We start from the raw sequence: 25514 nt of genomic DNA, 5'->3' as shown, positions 1-25514 counted from the left end.
AAGTTGAAATTTGTTTTGCAGATCTTAACGTGGCACACGCAAACGAAGAAGAACGCCAATGCGTCGCCGTTGAATCTGACATTACATGGTGATACGAATTTAGTGTCGTTAAATACATTTTTAGTGCGTACGTAAAATGTGTGGCATGTACAAAATTGGGTTGATTTGGCAACGTCGAAGTGGCGTGCCGCATATGTGCTGTGGCGTAACTCCTTAACCAAAGCTTAGTTAAACGAATGCAGGCTCTGTATAGAAGCGTTTACTACTTTGCTGCAAATAACTGCACAAAACGATTTTATTTTTGAAAACGGAATTTCGACTGTGTCGCGACTTCTCTACTATATACCTACATATATGCGTACATTTAAGTTTTATTTATAAAGTGTAATTTTTATGAAATGGGTGAGCACAAAAGGCATACAACTTGTATAATAATTAGTTAGGCGCTTACACTTTGTACAGTTATCTTTTTTCACATATTACTATTTTTACCAAAGCATATTAAGTCACAAATTTATGAATAAGTTGTTGCATAAGCAAAGTAAACAGTACTGTGTATGTATATGTATACGTGTATCTAGCTGTAAGCCTAACAGTGAAATGTCATATGCGTAAGTGCTTTATTTAATATTTTATTTTGTTAAGTTTATTTACTAAAATTTATGTTTAGTTAATATTTTAAGTGATAATACTGCTGTGTCGCCTAAATTTACTATTTTAGATTAAGTTTATTAATTTTAGTCACCTTGAGTTGTTGCAACATATATTTGATTTACGCTTAGTTTTTTAAGATACTCAGTAAACTTGTCTATAAGCTCAAATTCCAAACTATTTGTAAAATAAACCAATATTGTTTAAAGGCTTTACTGAAGCTTTTTGCTTACTTTAAACACAAAAAAAAACAGAAATATTTGTAAATTATATTCCTTCTTAAGTAAGTCTAAGTATTTTTGTCTAAAAACCTTGTATTGTTCTAAAGAAAATATGTATAATTTCCAAACAAAAAGGAAGAAAATGATAATAATAAATTCATAATGCTAAAATTTAGAAATTTTAATTTAATGCCAATATTTTACAAAAAAATGATTGTTTTTATACTTTACTTTAATGCAACTAATTTAGCATATTTTTGTTGCTTCTTAGCAAGGAAATTGAAATCGGAAAAATATTATTTACAAGTCAAGAGAGACTAATTTTCACAAGAGAAATTAAATTTTCGTTCAATAATACCAAATAAATTACTGCTAACACAAAAAAACAAATTTATTGAAACATAAATCCTTCGTATACAAAATTTGTGATTCAAAATTAATTCATTACACTAGATTACAATCATTTAGCGTTTTGAAAATTGGCTTCGGATTTCTCACTCTCAAAATTTACACAAGTTTGCAGTAATTTTGCGTCTGTGATGTTAGAGGCTGCTTCTTGTTAATTTTGGGTTGTTAAAACCAAAAAAGATAGTAAAAATTTCCTAACACGTATGATGCTTTATTCAAAATTGTCATTTTGATTATAGTCAAAGGGTGTAGAGAGGGGTCAAACCAGCACCAATTAAGAAAATTACAAAAATAGATATATGTATATTAGAGTGATTCAAAAAAAAAAAAATTTTTTTCGTTTGGTACTCGGAAAAATAGGTTCCTAGACACCTCTAAGAAAGCCTCTCCAAATATGAGTTTTTAATTGTAACGGGAAGGTCCTCCTACATACAGTTTTCTATTTTTTCTTATTATCAGATAGAAAAATTTATATCTCGCTTCCAATTACTTGAAAAAATATCTTGTTTCTTAGATTTTGTGGGAAATTGAATGCTCTACAAAAAGATCTATTAAGATTTTTTTCGTAAACCCAAACGTTTAAAAGATATTAACAGTTAAAGTTTGATTATTTTGGGAAAATTTTTTATTTTCTATGAATTTTATAACTCAATGAAAAAAAAATTATTATGAATAGATTTTTGGAGAGGCTTTCTTAGAGGTGTCTAGGAACCTATTTTTCCGAGTACCAAATGAAAAAAAATTTTTTTTTTTTTGAATCACTCTAATGTATATATTAGTTACAACACTAGTTGCTTGCTTAATATTCATATTATTTTTCAATTCATACACAAATCGAAACCTTTTACGTGGCTAAACAATTGAAATAATTTGAATAATCCTTCCAGCAATTTTTCTTATATTGCCTTCGCTTCTCGATAGACGCCTCGTCATTATTGGTACACTGTTAAAATAGTAATAATATTTTCTAGAATACGTGTTGGAGTATTTTTGAGCGCAAATTCGTAATCAGAGCACATCAAATACCCCACAGATCTCTTAGCTCAGCAGTCGTCTCAAAACATTTTGCTTAAAATTTGAAGAAAGATTAATTTTCATAAGAAAAATTGAATTTTAGTTCAATAAAAAATAAGTTGCTAATATCACAAAAAATACTATTAAAAACCATACACTCAAAATTAAAAAAATAAATGTTTAATGGAAATTTTTGCATTTATTCTGCCGTAAGCTCGAGCTGTCAAAATTTCCTGTACTTTTCGCAGAATGTTGCCTTCTAACCAGAAAAAAGATTTGCAAGACTTTACAACTCAAGAGTGAGAGTTGCCCAGGCGCTGTTCAGTTTTGTTTTTAGTAGTTTTTTTTTATCAAATCTATTTACTAAATATAATAAATCGTTAAATTTAGTTAAGCTGAATAATGGTTATTCCAAACGAGTTGGCTGGCATCTTTTTGCGTTTTTGTAATGTAAAAAAGGAGGATTTATGTAATGTTGGCATATGATGAGGCAGTATTTTCATGCAGAAATGAAAACTCTACATGGTTTGCCTTCTATATATATATATTTTCAAGCTCAGCTCAGTTTCTTCAATTTGAGGGACGAATACAATCACCTTATCGGTTACAAAAATGTGCTCAATATCTTAATGGTTAGCCATACTAATGTATTAGTCCATTCGAATTTTATGTTGCAAGTAGGCGGATTCAAATCGCATTACATATGTATGTATTAATTACAAAATTGAATGTAATTTCTTGATTACAAGAGAAAATAAGAGAAAAGGTCAGCGAAATATAATAGAAAAAAACGTCCACATAAATTCCAAAACAAAAAGTTTTATTAAAAATAGAAGTTTACACAGTTAGCTGCAATTGTCCAGTATCAGCGCAAAAAGTAAATAATTATTAATAAAATCAGACTAAAAAATAAAAGAAAATATAATTTCCAAATAATGCGTCTCACATTATTATGAATATACAAAATTAAATTGAAAAATACAAACGATTAAAGGTAATAAGCCTGCTAAGCAAGTGGATGTGTGCTTTTAAATACAATGAATGCACACACATACATTAAATAGCTAGATTTGTGAAAAAATGTATTAAATGTATGAAGCCTAAGCAACTTTCATAGATGATATAGGAAAGTATACTTTTTTATAAAACATTAAATGACTATATACTATACGTCTATCAGGCGACGTAATGTATTTACTATTCGAAAACAATGAAACGAATCAATGCATATTTTTTTGTAACTCATAAAATGACACAGAATGGACTCTCCTATATACGGTTGTTAAAAAAAAACCCCATATGCGCCCCAAGCAGACTATATGTTTACCACTAAAGATTAATTATGTTTTACTAGGTATTCAGAAGCAAAGAAATATTAAAAAAAAATAAAAGTATGCGATATTTTCATTTCCTCGTACTAAAGCACAAAGTAGAGTTAAGGCGCCTAAAAGCCCATAATATGTTTACATCTTCAAAAGCATTTCACAATAGTTAAATACCCATGAAAATACCTAAAAGGTTGCTATATGTTCATGACATGATTGGTCATTTCCAGTACTTAATCTCAAAGTTAAAATGAAGCGCCTAAGAGCAGACTATATATTAACTATTTTCAGAATAAATTTGCAAGCAAAGAATTATAAAAGCAAACTACCAGAAGTGTGGTAAATTTTCATGATTTCATTTGACATTTCCTAGTTCTAAAACACAAAGTTAAGGTGATTCGCCTAAAAGCAGTCTATATGTTTAATACTTTCAAAACATGTACAGTAAAATACCTAAAGCAAAGAATAATAAAAGCAAACTACCAAGAAGTGTGGTAAATTTCCATGATTTCATTTGACATTTCCTAGTTCTAAAACACAAAGTTAAGGTGAAATTTCCATGATTTCAATAAAAGCAAACTACCAAGAAGTGTGGTAAATTTCCATGATTTCATTTGACATTTCCTAGTTCTAAAACACAAAGTTAAGGTGATTCGCCTAAAAGCAGTCTATATGTTTAATACTTTCGAAACATGTACAGTAAAATACCTAAAGCAAAGAATTATAAAAGCAAACTACCAAGAAGTGTGGTAAATTTTCATGATTTCATTTGACATTTCCTAGTTCTAAAACACAAAGTTAAGGTGATTCGCCTAAAAGCAGTCTATATGTTTAATACTTTCAAAACATGTACACTAAAATACCTAAAGGTATGCTACATTTTTATGATTTGACACTTCCTAGTACTACACCACAAAATTAGATCGATGCGCCCAAAAGCAGACTCTACATATGTTAACTATTTTTAAAATAAATTCACAAGCAAAGACATACAAATAATAGCAAATATATACCCAAATCTATACTAAGATTTTATTTGATATTTCCTACGAAACCACAAAGTCAAGTCGATGCGCCTAAAAGCAGTCTATACATATGTTGTTTTAAGTGGCATGAGATTGAGTGATTGAAAAAGTGCCGCTGCATTTCAAAGCTGGTTAGCCTATAACTATTCTATACTTTCAAAATGAGTATAGAGCGAAATTTCATAAGCGGATTAGACTGCATGCAAGAACTATTAAATAATGTAAATTAAAGTTTCCATGCAATTAAAGCTTTTTTCGTCAAATAGGAATTCAATTAGCGCACTATTTGCATACTTTTCAGATAAAAGCAATATTTTTCAACTCAACAACTGCACAACTTTACTAATACTTAGCAATATTAGTGAGCATACAAAATTTCTTATTTCAAATAAATATAATATAAAATAAGGTAGCGATTTAGCTTTGCGCCAATTTTTTACAGTTTTTGTAGCTAAAACCGATTTTTGAATTCACCAGCAAATAAAGCTTATAAATCATACAGTACGAGGTAATTACAAAAACAATCATAATATAGTTATAAAAGTCGATCTACAAATAGTGTTTCAACACTATAATAAAAACTAAATATAAAAATTTACAAAGCAGTATATAGCAGTATAGTTACAAGACGAATTTCCAAAAATTTCAAGTTGAATTTAAAATTATTTAGCATATTACTAAGATAAATACTGTAATTTATACTTAACGTTATAAAAGCTAAAAAATTTTAAATTAAAGAGAGAATATACGGCGCTTATTATAGCCAAATACTTTTAAGAAAATTCGAAAAAGTTTGAAAACATTTTAATTTTCAAAAACTTTGAAATTTTTTACACAAAAATCGTTTATTTAAAACTTAAAATTTATAAACCTGCTAATAAAAATAAATAAAATTTCTCTTTTGTAAAATTGTATAAAAGTTATTTTGTTACTAAAACTTTAGCAAGCAGCTGAAATTTTGCTTCAACTAACTAATAAAATGTAAATTAATAAATTAAAAATTGTGTCAGGCAAAATTTTCGTAACTAAAATATTATTTTTAATTGCAAAATAAAAATTTGTATTTTTAATTTTTTTCCTAGCCTCTTCAATACTACTATGAAACACTTTTACTAAAACGGAAATACGAATATAAAATAGAACTACAAATTATATAACTCTACGAGCTCTTAAAATGACCTTCAACATTTTCTAAGTATTTATTAGTAGATATTTCAAATTTCTAATACCAAAACACATACAAAATGACTTACATTTAAAACGATATGACTATATGGTATATAAATATGTATATATACATAAATACAAACCGAGTACACATTTAGCTAGACTTTCGAAAATTTGTTGTATAAACTCAGTTAAATATACATCAGTAAGTATTATAGCATTATATATACATATATAACTCTGGTACTGAGAGCCAAGCCCGAAATACCGATACAGCATTAATATAAAAAATGCAAAAAATTAAAAATATTGTGAAAATATTAAAAAAATATATGAAATTAAAAAGTTTTTGTAAATATATATACCACTTACAATATAAAATACAGATGTGAGAAGAAAGATATGAGAACCGAAAATTTTGAATAAAACGAATGATAATACAATATATAATTTAGTATTTAATTTCAAACTAGTTGAATATGAGGCTCACTTAGTGTCGTTTCTCAATGCCAAAATGCACCTTTTTTGGGCTGTGACACTAAAGACCGATTAAATAAGTGCCTAAGGTTTGAAAGTACTGCGAAATCGAAGAAGTTACTTTATTCTGTGTCTAATCTAAATCCAATTTGCAACTGACTGGCTCATACAAAATCGGAGAGAGCTCTAACTTTGTCGGCTATTAGTTATTCAAGCGTAGACCTTGCAAACTAATGGTCCTTTTATAGCAATTAATCAGATCTATACTCGATCTTAAACATATTGTAAATACAAGCGAGACTTTGACCAATACGGTTCCTTTATGCCTCTCATATGGTGTTAAAATGTTGAAGTTCATTTTTAAATATTACCCAACTTTCACTCGGTCATTTACATTTGTATGCCCTTAAGTACCAGTCACATGAAATATTTCACTCAACAGTAAAAATTCAGACTTTAAGCTAGTCAGCGACAAATTTTTATTTATTTATAGTACAAGCAAAGCGTCAAGCGCACATTTTTCCATAGAAATATATTTTACTCGACTATTTGAAAGCCATCAATAGCAGAAGGATGTTTTACCTATTTGTTGATTTTGCCTTGCGTAAATGCATTTTGCGGCTTGCAAAAAAAAATAATAACGAAATAAATAACGCATTGAAAGGCACAGCTGCAGTTCCACGCACTTCACTGCATTCCAAACGATTTATGAAATCGACAAACATAACTGTTACATTTCTGCACCTCACTGGCAACGCGCGAACTGTAGCTTTTGCTTGGGCATATGCAGTGCACCACACCCACTTTATGGTGTTGTGCAAAATAGATAACTGAGCATGGATGGTTGCACATTGAAGCGTATGTGCGCCTCCTCCCACTTGGTGTGTATTAAACGTTGCAACGGTGTGTTCATTGTCAATTCCTCGCGTACCAGCAGGTCTGCATTGTCAACGCCACCACCACCACCACCACCGGTCTCATCATCTCTGCGTCCACCGCCCGCTGACATTGTCTCGGTAGTTGCCTGGCGTTCCAACATGCCAGTCGCCTGTTCGTTATACACACGATTGTCGATAGTCATGAAAACATTGTGGCCAGAGCAACTGTAATAATTCAAATCGAACCGCGACTCGGCGTGATAATTTCGCAAAAGTTCCGGATTTCGATTGAACGCCACGCCATAGTGGCCGCAGCAGCTGGTAATCCAAATTGGAAAGTTGGGTGTTTTGAGCCGTGAACCGGGTTGGCGTGAAGTAACCACGGAAGGCTATTGAAAAATATATAGCGTACATTTAAAGTACAATGTTATATTTACAAACATATTTTTTTTGTGCAGATACATAAAAATTTTTTTAAAACATATTATTTTTAGCAAGAATAAGTATACGAAGAGCTTAAGACCTTACTTGCGTACTATCATTATCCCAAAGCAAAAGTCCGATAGTGCAGCGGCTTAGTATACCATACTGCGGAATGGCCTATAATATAGAATAATTAACATAGATTACTTAGTAAGAAGGGTCGTACAATTATCCGCATAAATGACAAAATCGGTTTAACTTTCGAGGAGATGTTTATTTTTGTATGATAGTCATTTAGATTGGTATGGTTTTGGGGAAAATAATTTTAACAGGCAAAAATACTTAGCCCTTCCTTACTTGTTTTATATGTAATATATATTTTTCACATTCTTTATTATTTTTTTTTTATTTCAATTTTTATTTATTGTTAATTTCTATTTTTTGCTTCCCTAATATGATGGTCACCACTGTTTTGTTCTGTAAGCTACTGGTCTCCTTACCCGAAATGTTAATGCACGATAGTCTAATAAAAATGTTAATGAACAGCAATAATGTGACTGCGCAGCTCTTAGTTACAATTGTGAGAGAGTATGCTGCGTACTCTGCTAAAGCAAATTCCATCTACCCGAACGCTTACCTAAAAGGAGCTATAAACAATGGCGGCGGATATAGGAGGAGGCAACTGATGATATTCGCTCTTTAAAATACCAGCGACATCTATTGGCAGCTAGTAGGATCTCACAGCGATGCAGTGGCCACTTAACTTTTTTGTTAATTGTATATATACATATGTATGTATGTATATATGTATACATATGTATGTATGTACATATGTTTATATTTATGTACAAGCACGGATGTACACACCGAGTATGAGCAGTAACTATATTTTAAAACAAGTTGTAGAATTTGATGTAGAATAGAGAGCAACAGAAATAATGTGGCTGCATAACTAATAAACTTTTTCACGCGCAAGTTGTTATGTATGTAGTATATGCATAGCTGAGTAAATGTATAGACATTCATACAGTATACATACTTATGTATGTATATCATAATTATTTTAATATTTTATAAGCACTTACCGCACTTTATTATATTTTGTTTCCCATTTTCTGCAATAAATTGATACACTACCCTACCTTAAACTCTGTTCCTTACTTCTAACACTTTATTTACATTAACATAACATTTTATGCACAACCATTGGCAGAGCTCTGCCTGCGCCGACGCTCAGCGCTTAGCTTTTGCACTCACTATTTTTCAATTTCACTTTTACTACACAAATAACAACGCCCGATTACCTTTTTTACTTTAAAACGATTAAATTGACGCACTTCAACCTAATTCTACTAAAATCTTCTTAATTGCAGCTTTAATTCCTAAATTAATTTCACTTTTCACGGAGCTGCTGCATACGCCACTTACGCGAACGCGATATAAGGAAATGTATGTTCGAAATGGCGGCGGAAATTAAGAACGACCAATGATATTCATTCTTCTAAATTGAAATGGCATCCGTAGACTCTGTAGGAGATCGCCTGCAACTGCAGAGTTACCAAATATTTTTGAACTACAGCCATATCATGATCATGAATGTGACCAACAGATGGCGCACACATTACCTTTTGAAATTATATAGTGAACAGATATTATAGTATTTGTTTAGTTAGAGCTAAAACATTTAAAGTTGGATAGTATTTCACTGACAAAAATGAAAACGATGAATGACTTCAAAAGTATACAAAAATTTTCGTTAGAAATGAAAATTCTACTTAACCCTCAAACAGTAACAAGTGCGCCATCTGTTGCTCACATTCATGATCATGATATCCCTGTAGTTCAAATATATTTGTAAGCCCTGTAGTTGCAGGCGATCTCCGTCAGAGTCTACAGAAGTCACTTCAATTTAGAAGCTATAATATCATTGGTCGTTCTTAATTTCCGCCGCCATTTCGAGCATACGTTTCCTTATAGCACATTCGCGTAAGTGGCGTATGCAGCAGCTCTCGTAAAAAGTGAATAAAGTTTAGGGATTAAAGCTGCAATTTAGAAGTTCTTAGTAGAAGTAGGGTGAAGTGTGTCAATTTAATCGTTTTAACGTAAAAAAGGTAATCGGGCGTTGTTATTTGTGTAGTAAAAGTGAAATTGAAAAATAGTGAGTGCAAAAGCTGAGCGCTGAGCGTCGGCGCAAGCAGAGCTCTGCCAGTGGTTGTGCATAAAATGTTATGTTAATGTTAATAAAGTGTCAGAAGTAGGAAGAAGAGTTTAGAGTAGGGCAGTGTATTAATTTATTGCAGAATTGGCGAAACACAGTAAAATAAAGTGCGGTAAGTGTTTATGAAATATTAAAAAAATTATTTTATTGTATATTTACAAAAAAATATACCTTTTGATCGAACTATAATATTGCACATTTATTTTAAATTAAAGCTTCTTTTCTATCTGGAATACAATACACATATGTACATACATACATATGTATGTATGTACATACAAAGCATCTATAAAATTTAAAGGTTTTAGTTGCCACTGTATTAATCAAGATCCTTCTAGCTGCCTACAGATGGCGCAGTAATTTTTAACTGTGATATCTTTAAATGCCTCTTTTAATTTCCGTCTTCATTCATTCTTATGAATTTTTTAACTCAATTAAAAAATTAAATTGCAAGACTCATAGTCTTGTTAGCAATTTTCTCCACAGTAAAAAAATAGTTTTTTCACAAAATGTATTGTATGTTTTTCAAATATACTCACATAAGTGTTTTCATCGCCAACATTTACAACACCATTGTGCAAATAAGGTGTAGCGCGACCAGTCAAAAGTAGAGTCACTATCATCAAGGAGCCTTCTTCATTGTTCGTCATTGTTAGTGGCACTGCCTTACTGTTTGAGTCGAGATCGTTGCGAATTCTAAAATGAAATATAAAAAATATAAATTATTGAATAAATATTTTTATAAATAAATTAAGACGACTTGAATTTGCTACTAAGTAAAAATGCACAATATTGACGTTTGATTAAATTAATGTTCATATATGTATCAATTTCAGGTGATTTTTTCTTGAAATTTTATAGCAAAAAATTGTGATTTTCGCTAAAAATTTAAAATTTACTTACTTCGTCATCGAGCGTGTCAAAACGGCGCTATACAGAAACAGTAATGTGCCAGGTGAGTCCTCTTCAGTGAACTAATATGAAGAAATTTCATTTATTTTTCCCACAAAATATAATAATTCATATGTTACCAGCTTCAAATGACGTTTTATAAAGTACTCAAGCTCATCATGGGGTGACAATGTGAAAGTATATAACTTAAAAATATTTATTTTATATGCATATATCTTGAAATTTTATTAAAATGAACACTACTTGCATTAACTTCCCTACTCACCTTCTCAGTGATCGAATCATGAAAGAAAGTCACACTATGCTCCACGAAAACCTCCTCATCCGGCGATGGCAGCACCATTGTTACCTTACCCTTATCTGATATGATGCGCAGAATTTCGACCAACGCATTTATCAGCGCATTTGTCTGCGTCTCTTGGGTGCATATTAAAGGGCTGTAGACACGTTTTATAATATTTTAAACTAATAATAATGAAATAAATGTATATATGTAGTTTGTATACTCCTGATTGTTGCGTCCACGTCGCCCGAAGAGCAAGTACTTCAAAATAAAACCCTGCACTACAGAAAGTAGTCCACGTGTAGCATTACGTGGTGAGCGTAGGCCATAAGAGAGCTCTTCTTTAGGCGCACCGAAAGTGAAAGGGGTTTGTGTCCATTCAGCCCTCATGGGAATAGATGAAGTGCCGAAGACTAATTGACGTAGATCCTTAAGTATTGGTGGAAATGGTTTGATTAGATAGGCGTTGAGAAATAAAATTAAAGACATGCTTTAAAAAATTGGGAAATTAATTAAAAAATTAAATTAATTACAAAAATCTAATTAAATAATTAAAAAATGATATAATTAAATTAATTTAAAAATAGTAATACAATTTTTGAGTTTTCAATTATTTTATTAACTTTTTCGACATATGTATGTTATAAATATATTTTCAAATATTTAAAAAAAAATAATTACATTAAATAAAAATAATTAAATTAATTTAGAAAACTAATAAAACTTTTGACCTTTCAAATATTTTACTTAATTGCAAGAAATATGATATACATATATGTATGTATATTTTTTTAAATATGCAGGAAATAATTTTAAAAATTAACTACATTAATTAAAAATAATAATTAAATTATAAATATAATATTTGAGTTTTTAATTATTTTTTAAAATGTAGTAAATATATTAAGAATATGTTTTAAAATATTGGGAAATTAATTATATTAATTAAAAAAATTTATTAATTTTTATTTTATAAAATTGTTAGAGACATATTATAAATAAATTTTAAAATATTAAAAAATGAAGTTTAAAGTAATTGGTTGCATTAATTAATCAATAATAATTTACCGTTGCCAGTTCCGGTGTGATTGGCGTGCCACCCTCGGCTATAAAACGTGAGCTCATTTTATATAATATTATGTAAGACTCTTATAAGTAAATTATAAATATGATTTGCGATAACTGAAATTATGATTTCACAATTTTTTCACTATAAATTTTGTAATAATACTATTTTTGTGAAAACAAATTTTATGTTTCTCTTTGTTTTGTAATAAGTTTTTAACATTACATAAACGCTATTCAATATATTTTTATTTTCTCAATTTGGTAAATATTTTTGTACGCCCGAAATAAACGTTTAAATCGTTCCGCTGTTCAAAGCGCAATGATTTTAAATATTCAGCAATTTCGTACGCTTCAAATGGCTTACAGTAAAAATATCCTTTCGGCATTATATTCACGCACACTTTTCAATAAATTTTAATTTCAAATGTCATGAGCGCACACTTACATAAACATGCACATACATACACACTTCAAACAAACATTACTAAATACTGTTCTAGGCCTCAGCCATCAAAGCGCAAATGGCCTTAAATGTATGTATGTTTGATTGCCACATGCAATTGCTTATTCAACACCTACTAAGCATGATTTTTGCACTATGTAAACTACAAAAATATATAAGTGGGCGTTAAATTTCATACGACATAATAGTTGCACGACTTTTTGCACACTTCAAAAAGTGAAAACGCTGCTCTCATTCACTCTCGCTGCCAAAAAAATGAGTATTGCCGTACCGCATGGCGGCTGCCTGCCAGTCATTCAAAATTTAAGTGAAATTGAAATTCACTTCACACTTATCCTCGAAAAAAGTAATGCAGCTGTGTGTGTGTGTGTAAGTGCATGATGCCACGTTGCTGCACGTTTAGTGTAGCACAACTAAGCTCGAAGTTAAAGTGAAATGGTGGCAGGCCGCCGTTTTGCAGGAAATGCAGTTGACAGCAGGATTTCCATTTAGAACCTCCGCCAGCTAACAATTTTTGTACACACAAACACACGCACACACGAAGTATGTAACTGCTCGCAGCGTGAATAAGTACTTATGCATTAGTATTCAATAGCAGCGCTCACGTCGTTACTGTTATACACATGTTTGTGTGCAAATGCTAACAGGCAAAGGTTGCATGTCAGCCTGCAAGTTCGTGTGTATTTAGGTCAAATTTAAATGTACTTAACACCATATGATTACCTTGCTTGCACTTAGCTACTAAATTCTATTTAAATTGCTGCTTTTTTTGCGTTCGCAATGTATGTGTGCATACATATACATACTCGTACTTGTGGGTATTAGCTGTGGGTGTCGCAGCTGATTGAACTTCAAGTTCAGCCAATCAGCGTTTTTATATATATTTGATTTGTATTATATGCTCTGTGGGAGTTTCGCACGTGAGCTTTCATTTCACAGAGTACTCGTACATATTTATAAATTCGTGTTGCAGTTTCTTTTTCACATATTTTTTGTATAAGCTCCATAAATTTTCGCGTATTGCTAGTAAATCATATGAGGCGGAGATATCATCAATCAATAGCTGCAATATACTGCAATGAATTATATGTGTGGGATTTTTGTGTTATTTATACTATAAATCTATATTTTCGTACATGTATTTATTTATATATTCATAATTTACCTGCACCTATTAGAGAGTGTGTATATACAAATCCAATTGGTATAGCTATATTTTACCTAATCTGTTTCTGAAGGTTCTTGCCGATATTGTAAAACTTCGATTATTGTATGGCTGTTTAAAAAAAGTAAATCTATATGTTTCCATAATACTAGGACTAGTTCGTGTAAATAGACAAATGGACAGTCAGATGGACATTGATATATCGACTCAGCTCGTAATGCCGATCAGTTATAAGGTCTGTGAGTGTTATTTTTGGGTATTACAAAAATCGTGACAAACTTAATCTACACTGTTCAGGGTATAAAAAATATTAAGCCATAGTAGGAATGAATACTATAAGTATTTTTTACCGAATTTGATTGCATTTTGTAACAAATTGGCTACCTTTTGGTACTATTTCTGGAAAGTAAACGGTTTTTCCAATTGCTTTTATAACTACAAAGGAAAGGCTTTAAATAAATTTCGGGTTGAATGATTATTTTTAACAATGGCCTTGGGTGAGTTCGCACACATGCAAGTGCCATCATATGTCATTGTGCAAAACAATTTTAACGATGCTATTAAGATCCAAAAATATTGTTGCATGCATGTGTTTTATGAAAAATTTAAATTGAATTCACATATATTAGCATATTTAGTCTTGTTTTAATGGAATGACATTGAAGACGCATAAAAAGTTGTAATTTCAAGTTTCATTGCCTACACTTAGGCGCATTAGTTGAAAAGAAGTAACAGAAGATACCAATCATAGACTAGTTAAATGAGAGTTAAGAGTCTTAGCTATCAGCAAAACAAAAACTTTCAAACCGGTATGTACATATGTATACATTGCACAGAAAATCACTTTGTGAAATAGTAATTGTCACTTTTTAAATTAATTTGTTATCCAACAAAAAAAAGTTAACTTCGGTAACACCATTTTGAACGCTCAGTTTGTATGGCAAATATAGGCTATAGTGAACCGATCTGCATAATTTCTTAACAGATTGTACCTTTGCCTTAGATAATAATCCAAGCTAAATTTTGTGCCGATATCTAAGCAAATAAAAAAGTTTTCCATTCAACAAATTAAGTTTGATCGCTCAGCTTGTATGAAAGCTATATGCTATATTAATGCGATATGAACAATTTCTTCGCAGTTTATACCGTTGTTACACATAATTATTTATGCTAAATTTCGTGAAGTTATCTCGGCAAATAAAAAAGTTTTTCATACACGACTTTTATTCCGATTGTCCAGTTTGTATGACAACTATCTGCTATAGTAGCCCGATATGTGCAGTTCCAACAAATGAACAACTTTTTGGTAGGAAAACTATGTTTGCAAATTTCAGTTCAATATCTCGAAAACTGAGAAACTAATTCACGTACATATATATATACAACAGACAGACGCACATAGCTAAATCGACTCAGCTTGTCATGCTGATCATTTTTATATATTTTTTATAGGGTCTACGACGATTTCTTCTCGGTGTTACAAACTTCTGGCGAGCTTAAAAAACTCTGTGCGGTGAACAAAAACAGCACTAAATTTGATAGGCAACACATTACCAAAATTTCCGGGAAAAAATTTATTACTCACACGCCATGACGCACACTATTTTCGCGCATAATATAAAAAATGCTTACTACGCGTTAGAAACTGAATTAAAAGCGTGTTTTATTTTTATTTAAAAAATCATATTTTATTCATAATAAACGATTACATACAAGTATACACGGTAACAAATATTTTGAAGCAAATAATTATATATACTTACATATAAAAAAAAATATATAAAAATAAATAAAAAAATAAAATAAAAATAAAAAAATAAAATAATAAAATAAAAAAATATTATTGTAATATATATATCAACTTGTAGAACACATGCATCTGCATAAAACGTATAATAATTAAAATTATACCAAGTAAATATATATACTTCTATTTATTTACTATTATATATTTTTTTATTTGTTTATTTAAATTTTATGCATAATTATATTTATAAAGTATTCTTAAACTACTAACTCAATTAAATTAAGGTTATTTATTATTTATTTATTTATGCTCCGATAAATCATCGGAGCCGAACGATCGTTAGTTTTGGTGTGACGCAGTTTGACTGTGGCAAATTGGCATGCACTATACATAACATAACAGTACATGTTATGAAAAGTGGCGGAGTTTGAAAATAAAACAAATAAAGAAAGCATGTCGTCATTTCAATTTGCAATGACAAAATGAAATTTTCTTTAAAAATATAAAGTGAGAGCAGACCAAGATATTTTCTCTTTCTATTTTTATATACATAATGCAATATAATTTTACATACAGTTATGTTTTTGTAATTTTAGCGCTGTTTTCTAATACGCGAAAACAGGTTTACAAATAGCATTGATAGACAGACTGTTCTATACACATTTACAAACTATTTAATTATACTTAGAATGCATACATACATACATCGGATTACAAGGTTACAAACAAATTCTCATGGTGTTGTTGTTGTCGTTTAGTTTTCGTATAAAAACGTGTATTTGTCTGTGTTTTTAGGCATTCGAACACAGTGCTGCCAGATTATTTATTTTTGCTTGTTGTTTTAGTGTGTTGTGTTGAAAGTTTATTGTAAGTTTGAGTTGATTTTTTGATAGAGGTGTGTGTGTGTGGGTGTTAACATTTATGTATTACTTGGTCTAGAAGTCTATGTAAATGTTGCGGTAGGCACCACCCTTTCTAGAAATACACATAGAAAAAGGAAATATAAAGAATTCAAAAAGGGTTTAGTTTATGTTGCAGCTAAATGTTTAACCAATTTTTTGTGAAATAAGCGCACATTAGTTAAATGAATTTAGTTGTATTTGCGAGCGATGGCAAGTACTGATGCAGGAATGCAACGAAAAATTATGAAAATGAAACTAAATATTGAAGTTGAAATGTTAATGCAGAATTTAATAATTTTTTGTTACAAAAAAGTGCAACTTTTTGACTTGTTCGCAACATTTAGCTTACAGAGTGATTTGAAAATATTTTTTCTGTTTACATGAGCAAGTTTAAGTTTAGTTTTAGTTTTAGTTACACATATGTATGTATAATTAGATTTATGAAAAACGTTTAAGATGGGTTGCGTGTACACTGCGTTGCTTTTTTGGTGGTTTACAAAAAAAAATGCATAAGTATAGGAATAGTTGGATGGATAGCACGATAATTCAGTAGCAGACCAGCACTATTTCAATGAAATTCAATGTAAGATTTTATTGTAAAACAAAAAAATAAATAAATAAAAATGAAAATAAAAAAACAAATGAAAAAAACAGTTTTGTGCGGTGTAATATCATTTACGATAAAAAATTATATGTGGCATGATTTTAGGCGCTCAACGCTGTGTATGGCATTTCCTCGTATTTTCTTGATTGGTATATATTTTGCTGACTATTTCGGAATATTTCGTGGTAACGGAGCATGTTTTTAAGTTGAGTTTGATATCCGTATTTAAGTTGTGCGTAGTACAAAAACAAATTTAAATTTTTAAATACAAACATACATATACAAATTGTTTTTGAGGTACCTAAGCTATATAATTTGCTCTTATATTTTCATCATGTACCAAAAATGTTGCCAGCAACATATGAATCAGAAATAACCACACTACCGAAGTAGGAGGAATAAAAACCAAAAAAAACGGTTGTACCGAAACTATAATAGGCTTCACAAATACAAAAGATGCCTTACAGGAATCTAATTTTGAACGTTCAGTTTATATGGCAGCTATAAGCTGTAGTGGTCTGATCTGACAAATGCTTTAGACAATAATCCGCGCCAAATTTCGAGAAGCTACCCGGTCAAATGAAAAAGTTTGCCATATAAGGACCTGATTCCGATCGTTCGTTTGTATGGCAGCTATATGTTATAGTGATACGATATCGGCCGTTCGGACAAATGAGCAGCTTCTTATGGAGAAAAGCATGTGTGCAGAACTTTAGATCGATACCTCAGAAACTGAATGATTATATTGTACAGACGAACGGAAAGACAGATATTTTTTTGCTAATACCCACACATCGAGAAATGTAAAATGTTGCTGGCAAAAATGTTGCTTTGAAATTGTGCATATTTATGCACCAAAAAATTTGAAATTTTCGCTGAAAAATAATAAATATTTGAAAATACAGCTGCAACATATGTCATAAAACAAAAAGAAATACGAAAATTCAAGCACAAACGCTTAGCAACAATTCGTGCAACATTGTTGTACCACAAACGCTTAGCAACATTTTAGGCAACATTGTTGCCAAACTTTTGTTCATAACACTACTAAATTTTATGATTAAAAATAAGTAATTAATTTTTTACACCGCTCGAACGCCTTCATTTCTAATAACCAACATAATATATGTATACATTTATGAAACCAATACCAATATAAGGGTATTGCTAAAAAACCCTCCATTTAAACGCTTCAAAATATGATTTCACATTTTGCCATTATGCATTGACTTTTGGCTCACAAGCGTGTGCTGATCTTGTTGATCCCAAAAATCATACCACGGTCCATAAGTTTTACCATAATGATTTTTGTCTTTTTCACTACCACCCCCAACACCACCACCACTCATATGGCCATTTTCGCGCGTTTTATTTTTAGACGCGCGTTCCAAAGTCATACTTGTCATATTGCTCGATTTCATGAGACGCGTGCGTGGCAGTATCGTGGCAGTCGGTGTGTTCAGCGCCGTATTCGTGTTCGCATTGGAGTTTCTTGTCAGCGTGGCACTGCTATTCACGCTATAGCGTTCCCGCTCACGCTCACGTTCGTTGTCCTGCAGCTCCTGCTGTTTCTTTGACTTGCCAGCGCTCGCTGCTACACCACTGCCCTTACGTTGATCAACGCCATTCATTTTATTCTTCTTGTTGTTACCTTGTGGCATGGCTGATGTTGTTGTCGCGCGAAATGTTTGAAATTCCATTTGGTGCTCTTGATAGGAGTTGTGCAGTTGACGACGATGCTTCTCATCCTTACGCACCAAATGATCGTTGATCACAATGCAGTCATAAGGATCCGAGCTTGTTGATTTAATCTCAACATCGTCAGACTCATCCTCGCTGGTGTAGTATTGCTTAAGTATATCCTTGCGCTTAACTGTTTTCATAATCATACCGCCAGTGGTGTTCTCATGTGAGATATCGTCGAAGAAGTTGTTAACGTCACTCATTTTGAGTGTGCCATTGTCATCGCTGTCGCCCTCCTCATCCTCTGTGGAGTGTGGAAAATCTTGTTGTTTGGCACGCGTTTGCGTCTGACTGCCGCTGCCATTCGATTTCATCTGTTGTAGATTTGCATGCTTGCCAGCGTTCGCATCTACGTTGTTCGTCTGATGCTTCTTATGGTTGTTGCTCAACGTATTACGCGACGACTGCATGCCGCTCATGCTCATGCCAGCCTTACTTTTACTCTCATGTTCATTACGCGCATGCGTATTAGCGCGCATACTCATATTCACTTGCGGCATCATACCGGCGCTTTCGCGATATTCTTTCTGATATTCCTTTTGTCCACGCTTGATTGTGCTCAAACGTTCGCTCTCTGTTGGATTTTCGATGTCGATTTCGATTGTCTTCATAATTTTCATGCGCGATTTCGGTGTGTATTCGGCACGCATTGTAGTTGCATTTGATTGCATCGAGTTACGATTCTGTACAATTATATTCTCGCGTTTTACCACTGGACTCATGCCATATATATTCTCATCATCATCGTATGCTTCCATGCTGGTTACACTGTCGTTGCGGTACTTCTCCGTCGATGATGTTGAGTTGTTTGAATGCGACTTCGTTAATGTGCCGTTCTTATCGTTTGTATTGCGTGTATTCTCTCGTCCATGTTCTTGTTCTCGGTCGCGCTCACGCTCTTGTACGCCTTCAGCATCAACTTCGTGTTCCACATGTCCATTTTCCTTGTGCTGTGGACTATCCGTGCGTAGTTCCTCCATGTTGGGTGCCGCCACTAGATCCCGATGCTGCCAGAGCGACATGCCAGCCAATATATCTTCGTGGCGTCCACCGAATTTCCAAAAAGATTTAGTACGCTTTATGCCACTACTAGAGGCTTGCAGAATTTCATCATCGCTAGCAATAAGATCGTAACGCATCTTCGTATTACGTCGGCTCAGCCCATGCATGCTCTTATCATCGATCTGACTATCGACACTGTTACGGAAATTGCGATTCAAAGTCCACGAAGCAACATCCCGTGAGACGTGCGAATTGGTATCGGCACGACGGCTGTAGTGTGGGGTGTTTCAAAGTAAATATGGCGGTAGAGCAGGCAAAGGTGCATTCGGCATATAGAGGTATGTTTATGTTGTTTGGTTTTAGCATATCATTATTTTGTAAATGTTGGTGAATTTGGTGAGGTTTCAATTGATCAGGGATTAGCATTGTACGTTTGTATTTATGATGCAATTTTTACAAGGTAATGCAACAAATTTCGATTAGCAACATAAAATTGATGAATGGGACATGAAATGAAAAGAGTTACAAAAAGAAAAAAATTAAAATATATAAATTTTGTAATTAAATAAAAAGGGAGACAGACAAAAAAATTCGTGTCTTTTTGATAAAAACAATAAAAAAAAAAGAAAATATTTTTTTGTCTCCCCAAAACGAAAATTTATTTAATAAAAAATATTAAATTAATCATAAATAGAGAGCGTTCAACAATCTATAATTATGTATCAAGTAGCTTACTAGACAAGTTAGTTACAAGTAAAGAGAAAAATTAGTACAAAAATATCCTTGGCACTGCGCTAAGCAGTGGAAAGTACTCACCGTATTGGCACACGGACTCGTTTGTTCTTCATCCGAGTAGTCGACTTCGGGTTGTGGTGGCGGCTCATTGGCAAAGCCACTGTCATTGCTGCTATGCAATGAAGTCTTAGCGGCCGCGGCGGGTTTCATTTGACTGCCACCAGCGCTCATCGATGTGGACTGTTGTTTGGCGGAAAGAATGGAACGATTCTTTAGTTAGAGAAAAGAAAGCAGTGTAAACAGTTTAAAGCGGATCTCCGTTAACAGAGATCCAGAACTCACATGCGCGGCTTGTGGGCCATTTTGCAATTTGTGCTGCTTGCGTCGCTCCACCACAGATGGTATGCCATTGGAAGCGCCACAAAAGCTCTGCGATGTATTCAATATACGACTGGCACTTTGACTCTGACTATTCGATGGCACTGGTGCAGGGAGTGTTGGTGGTGGACCGGGGCGTGGATTGCCGCCAGCTGTTGCACGGTACTGTAAATAAGTGCAAATGGTATTTTAGCATATTTCGTTAGAATAGTTAAGTTAAAAAGCCACAAACCTTCTTTTGATTCCGGAAAGTGTCACCGAACATGCGTGTTGGAGATGATTCCTCGGCGCTGTTGTTACGTCGGCGGTATGTCGAATCGCTCTCCATGGCAGGATCCATATGCGCCTCAGACATATATTGATCATGATAATTGCTGCGCATACCACCATTACGCTCGTAATGCACATTCTCGTAACGATCGCTACTACGTTCGCTATGGCGTTCGCTCGCACGATACTTTTCACGTTCGCCCGCGCCCTCGGCATTGGTGTAGGCGATCGGGAACCAGCCGAACATTTGCGTGCGTAAATTCTCACCGAATTGCCAACCCTTAGCCTTACTGCCGACCATAGCTATGCGATCGCCCTCCTCGAAGGGCAGCTGATTCTCACCCGAAGGCATATAGGCGTAGAGCGCCTTCACGACGGGACGTTGGTCCCACTGACCATGATCGACATGATCGTTCGCTGCAAGCAAACGTAGAATAAGCAAAATTTTAGACATAACTTATTTCTAAGCTTAGCGCTTGCTACTCACAGTTCGTTGTTGTTGTCAGATTGAAATCGGATTTGGCGCGCGGCAACGAGTTTTGCGCATAACTGACATTACTCTCATGCAAGGTACGCATATCGCCGTAGGGCGCGTCCACACTGCGTGATTTCTTAAGCTGCGAAGCAGACGAATTGCCAACAGCGTGCATGTCCTCGCCATCTTTGAGCCGCTCCTAAGGCCATACAATTAACGCAATTTGCGTGAGGTGTGTGTGAATGAATGTTGCAAACACACAAATAACAAATAAAACAGCAAAACATCAAAATCATCAAATTACATTAACAATCATGCATTCGTACTAATCTGAACTCACCATCCTTTTGCCGGTGCTGGCAGTGCCGTAGCTACCGAGACCGCCCGCTTCGTATACTGCCGCCGCTGGTATCACTTCACGTGAAGCGGCAATTTCTTGCCAATTTTCCAAATTGTTATCAATTACCAACTTGCCAGTGCTGTGATAGGCCATCCAGTGCTTTGCTATGGAACATTGACGTTCAAGCACGAAACCGTAGCGACGGCGCTCCTGTGTCATGGCCTATTAGGCGTGTATTGAAATCAAAATTCATAAGAAATGTTAAAATGCGCTGTTTATCGTTCTTAAGTGCATATGTGTTAGTGCACATGTGCAAATGTGCTGCTTATACCTGTTGCTCATTAAATAAATTGCACGCGTTGATTTTTACTTACATTTTTGTAGCTTTGTTCGCAGAATGCGTCCAACTTCTTCTTTTGATCTTCCAATATTTGTAGATTCTGTTAGTAGAGCAGATCATATGTAAAGAAAATAAGCATGATTATTTAAGTAAGGTTCATCTAATACTATAGAATATAAAATGCTTTGTAATTAAGTTTTCTGATACATCTATTTTAGGATGGGTTAAAATAACGAATATTTTTTTTGGCTTAATATTCTGAAAAATTAGTTCTAAGACATAGCTACGATCCACTTACTCTCAACTCCTTTTCTGTATTCTCTGGACTGGCCTTTTTCTTGCGCTGTTTCTTCATTGTGGAGACGGCCTTCTGATAACTCTCCATGCGTACTTTGTGCTGTTGTAAGAATTTCTTTTGTTCATGTTGCACAACTTTTGTATCCTTCTCCAAATTTGTTTCCAATGGCACCAATAAATCAACATAGAAAGCTTTCAACTGTGGGCAAATAGCAAGATAAATGTTTCAAAATCGTTTTTCTATGAGTCAGCAAACATAATTACTCACAATATTCATTTGTTGCTCTTGAATTTCTTTGTAAACACTGACAACATTCATCAATGCCGCACCTTGAAAAATAGTAAAAAACAACATAAATAAAAATTGTTAAAGAATGCAAACGGTTATTGAAAACATAAATGTTAAAAAATAAAAAAAAATTAAAATTATTAATTATAATTAACATTTAGCGGCAAATGAGCAATAAACTTGTTCTTACACAATACTTAATGGCAGCACATAGGTATTCTTACTAAAGCAACAAAAGCATTGGTTGTGTAACACATGCGACAAGCATGTCAATAACTGCTTGCTAGTACGTATTTTATATTCGTTCCAGCAATCAGCGCTATGTTGCCGCAACTTATTGTAGCAACGCGTGCAACGCTATATACTTTAAATATAGATGCTGCAACTCCAACCGCATGTATGTTTGTGTGAGTGTGTGTGTGTGTGTGTGAGTAGCGTATACTTCCTAGTTTACCTCGTTAGTTTTTTAAATTTATTTATGCATTAGCGTTTTGCTTACCAATATCGCTGGTTCCACTTTGTTGTGCATTCATTGCCAGCTTGGCTAATGCTTCATTGAAAAGGCGTGACGCAGATGCAGCACCTGTGCAACAATATTAAAGAAGAACACATAAAATGCTTAGCAATTTAGCAACAAAATATTTTGCGCTGATCAGTGTTCATTTAGATTTATTAGCAGTTATCTGATGTGAAGTCTTTTGTACTCACCATGCAAAGCCTTCAAATAACCTTTGCCGGAGGAGATGAGTTGGCGTGCACCTGGATTGAATTTCTCTAATATGTTCTGTAAAAGTAGGAAAATGAGAAATAATAGAGTTCATTAATTGATTTTTTAATAAGTTGAAATTTATGTATATTAGAGCAATTTTATTTTTCACTGCAAATACCAAAAGAACACACAAATAAATAGGAGTAGAAAAATCGAAGAGAAGCTCTAATCAGCAAAAATATTTAAAATATAATCTTGTTGCATTTCTGACTTATGAAATACATATTTTGTAGTATTTTGCTCTATGAAAATTTTCAGTTCACGCTAATTTACTGGACTAGTTTTCAGCTTAATCCAGCCTAAAGCACTACTTTATAATCATATATATTCTAGGCGATTTCTTTCCTTAGTTTAGTGGATAGCTTCTTAAAATCAAAATATTTTAGTATATCCGCTTTCAACTCCCTTTTATGAATTATACCATCGGATCAGCTAAGTGAACAATTTACTTTCAGATCTCATCCGCGAAATTATTGTTTACCCAGTAGGGTAGTTCAAAACTTTGTGCTCTGAAAAATAGGTACTTAAGCCCCTCTAAGAAAGTCTCTCCAAGTATGAGAAGTATAAGAGGATGCTCCAGTTTCTATTTCTTCTTTATTATCAGTTAAAAGAGTTCAAACCTCACTGCCAACTACTTGAATTTGTAGGAAATTTAATGCTCTACAAAATGGTATCTTTCGATTTTGTCGTAAATCTAAGCATCAATTAGATATTAACGATTTAAGTTTGACTATTTTAAGACAAAGTTTTGTTTCTTATGAATTGTATAACTCAATTAAAAAGAATCAGAATCTATTTATTTTTTTTTAAATATTTTTTTAATTAATTTTGTTTTTATTTTTGTTTTCTATTATCTGTAACATTTCTTTTCGCTTCAAAACCTCAACTTTTCAGTTTGGAGACTACACCAAGAGTCGTTTAAGATAAAATTTTAATATGGAACTTAATACTAAGTAACCCAACCGAGGTCTAGTAAAATTTTAATTTATCACTAGAATGTGACTAAAAATCGTGTTTTTAAGATAAAATAAATAGTTAAATATATTTATCTAATAAAATTTTCAGTATAAGAATTCCACGAGAAATTCCATATTTCGTTTCATTTTGTCTTTGTTTTTATTTTAATATAGAACATATAGCTTTCATATATAATGTGCCATATAATGCAATCAGCTACAGCATCTATATTAATTTTATTATTTTTTTTAAATTTCTTAACCAACTTTCTCATATAAATATATGCAAATAAAAATCACTGTAATATTAAAATTCTGTGCTTCTTTGTTTTTAAACACAAAGCTTACTTCTATATTCCATTTTTTTTTTTACTTTACGCTCGATCATCGATTAGTTAATATGCTAATGCGTTTCTAATTCTAAAGTTCGTTAACTTGTTTTTCTAACGCTGCCTTAATGATGCGCATGCGCACATTACGGCGGCAGCTGTTTATTTCACGCAACGCCAATAACGTTGGAATGTGTGTCAAATGCAAATATTTTCGATTATTAATTTATATGGGACATTAAAGAATAAAAGAAGAGATTTGAAGTGAATTTAGTGGTATGTAGGAAATACTGCTAAAGATATGGCATATAAAAGTATACATACAAACATGCAGCTGTGTGGTATATGTATGTGGATTTTAGATTTTATTGATATTTAATGAGAAAGTAGGATAAAAGCTTCGCCGCAATAAAAAAGTAATATTATTGGCATTTGTATTTTAATGCAAAACGTTTCTTTATTTTGTGAAAACCAGTTAGAGGTTTAGGCGCTTTATATTATTAGTAATATTAATACTATATTATAGTATATTAACACTACTATAGATGTCAGCCTTTATGTTTACAATGCATTTCATTCAAATAAGTGTTGACAAGCAGGAATTCAATTATTCAATTTTTTTAATTGAGTATTCGCAATT

The 25514-nt window shown here is 32.7% G+C and overlaps 3 protein-coding genes across 18 annotated transcripts in view; 1 reads left to right on the top strand and 2 right to left on the bottom strand.

The window, feature by feature from the left end:
• The window catches only part of LOC126761638 (galactosylgalactosylxylosylprotein 3-beta-glucuronosyltransferase P), a 70465-nt gene extending 63524 nt beyond the window's left edge, over positions 1 to 6941 (top strand). For 12 of the 16 annotated variants that reach the window (XM_050477987.1, XM_050477983.1, XM_050477982.1 and 9 more), the window contains 2 exons: positions 22 to 4012; positions 4268 to 6941. In XM_050477987.1, coding sequence (XP_050333944.1) covers positions 22 to 135 — 114 coding nt within the window. In that variant the 3' untranslated portion in view covers positions 136 to 4012; positions 4268 to 6941. Of the gene's footprint in view, positions 1 to 21; positions 4168 to 4267 lie in introns of all 16 variants that reach the window. The other 4 variants (XM_050477985.1, XM_050477988.1, XM_050477986.1 and 1 more) reach the window with 4 other exon arrangements.
• On the bottom strand, positions 6744 to 12392 carry LOC126761641 (inactive ubiquitin carboxyl-terminal hydrolase MINDY-4B). Its single transcript, XM_050477990.1, has 8 exons — positions 12071 to 12392; positions 11226 to 11431; positions 10985 to 11156; positions 10839 to 10904; positions 10711 to 10781; positions 10347 to 10503; positions 7695 to 7766; positions 6744 to 7555 (listed from the first exon to the last, which is right to left on the bottom strand). The coding sequence occupies exons 1-8, from the start codon at positions 12125 to 12127 to the stop codon at positions 7094 to 7096; spliced, it is 1263 nt and encodes a 420-aa protein (XP_050333947.1). The 5' UTR covers positions 12128 to 12392; the 3' UTR covers positions 6744 to 7093.
• Positions 12393 to 16481: 4089 nt separating this feature from the next.
• LOC126761650 (uncharacterized) overlaps positions 16482 to 25514 on the bottom strand; it is a 63558-nt gene continuing 54525 nt past the window's right edge. Inside the window, 12 exon segments of the mRNA XM_050478004.1 lie at positions 16482 to 19966; positions 20513 to 20526; positions 20528 to 20701; positions 20774 to 20974; positions 21042 to 21496; positions 21567 to 21753; positions 21895 to 22116; positions 22269 to 22334; positions 22533 to 22730; positions 22800 to 22861; positions 23320 to 23403; positions 23529 to 23604. Of these exon segments, the coding sequence (XP_050333961.1) occupies positions 18157 to 19966; positions 20513 to 20526; positions 20528 to 20701; positions 20774 to 20974; positions 21042 to 21496; positions 21567 to 21753; positions 21895 to 22116; positions 22269 to 22334; positions 22533 to 22730; positions 22800 to 22861; positions 23320 to 23403; positions 23529 to 23604 (3549 nt within the window). The 3' untranslated portion in view covers positions 16482 to 18156.

The sequence above is a fragment of the Bactrocera neohumeralis genome, chromosome 6 (genome assembly GCF_024586455.1).
Source record: "Bactrocera neohumeralis isolate Rockhampton chromosome 6, APGP_CSIRO_Bneo_wtdbg2-racon-allhic-juicebox.fasta_v2, whole genome shotgun sequence".
NCBI classification, from domain to species: domain Eukaryota; kingdom Metazoa; phylum Arthropoda; class Insecta; order Diptera; family Tephritidae; genus Bactrocera; species Bactrocera neohumeralis.
The sequence above is the reverse complement of the archived record's forward strand: the minus strand, read 5'-3'. Positions and strand labels throughout refer to the sequence as shown.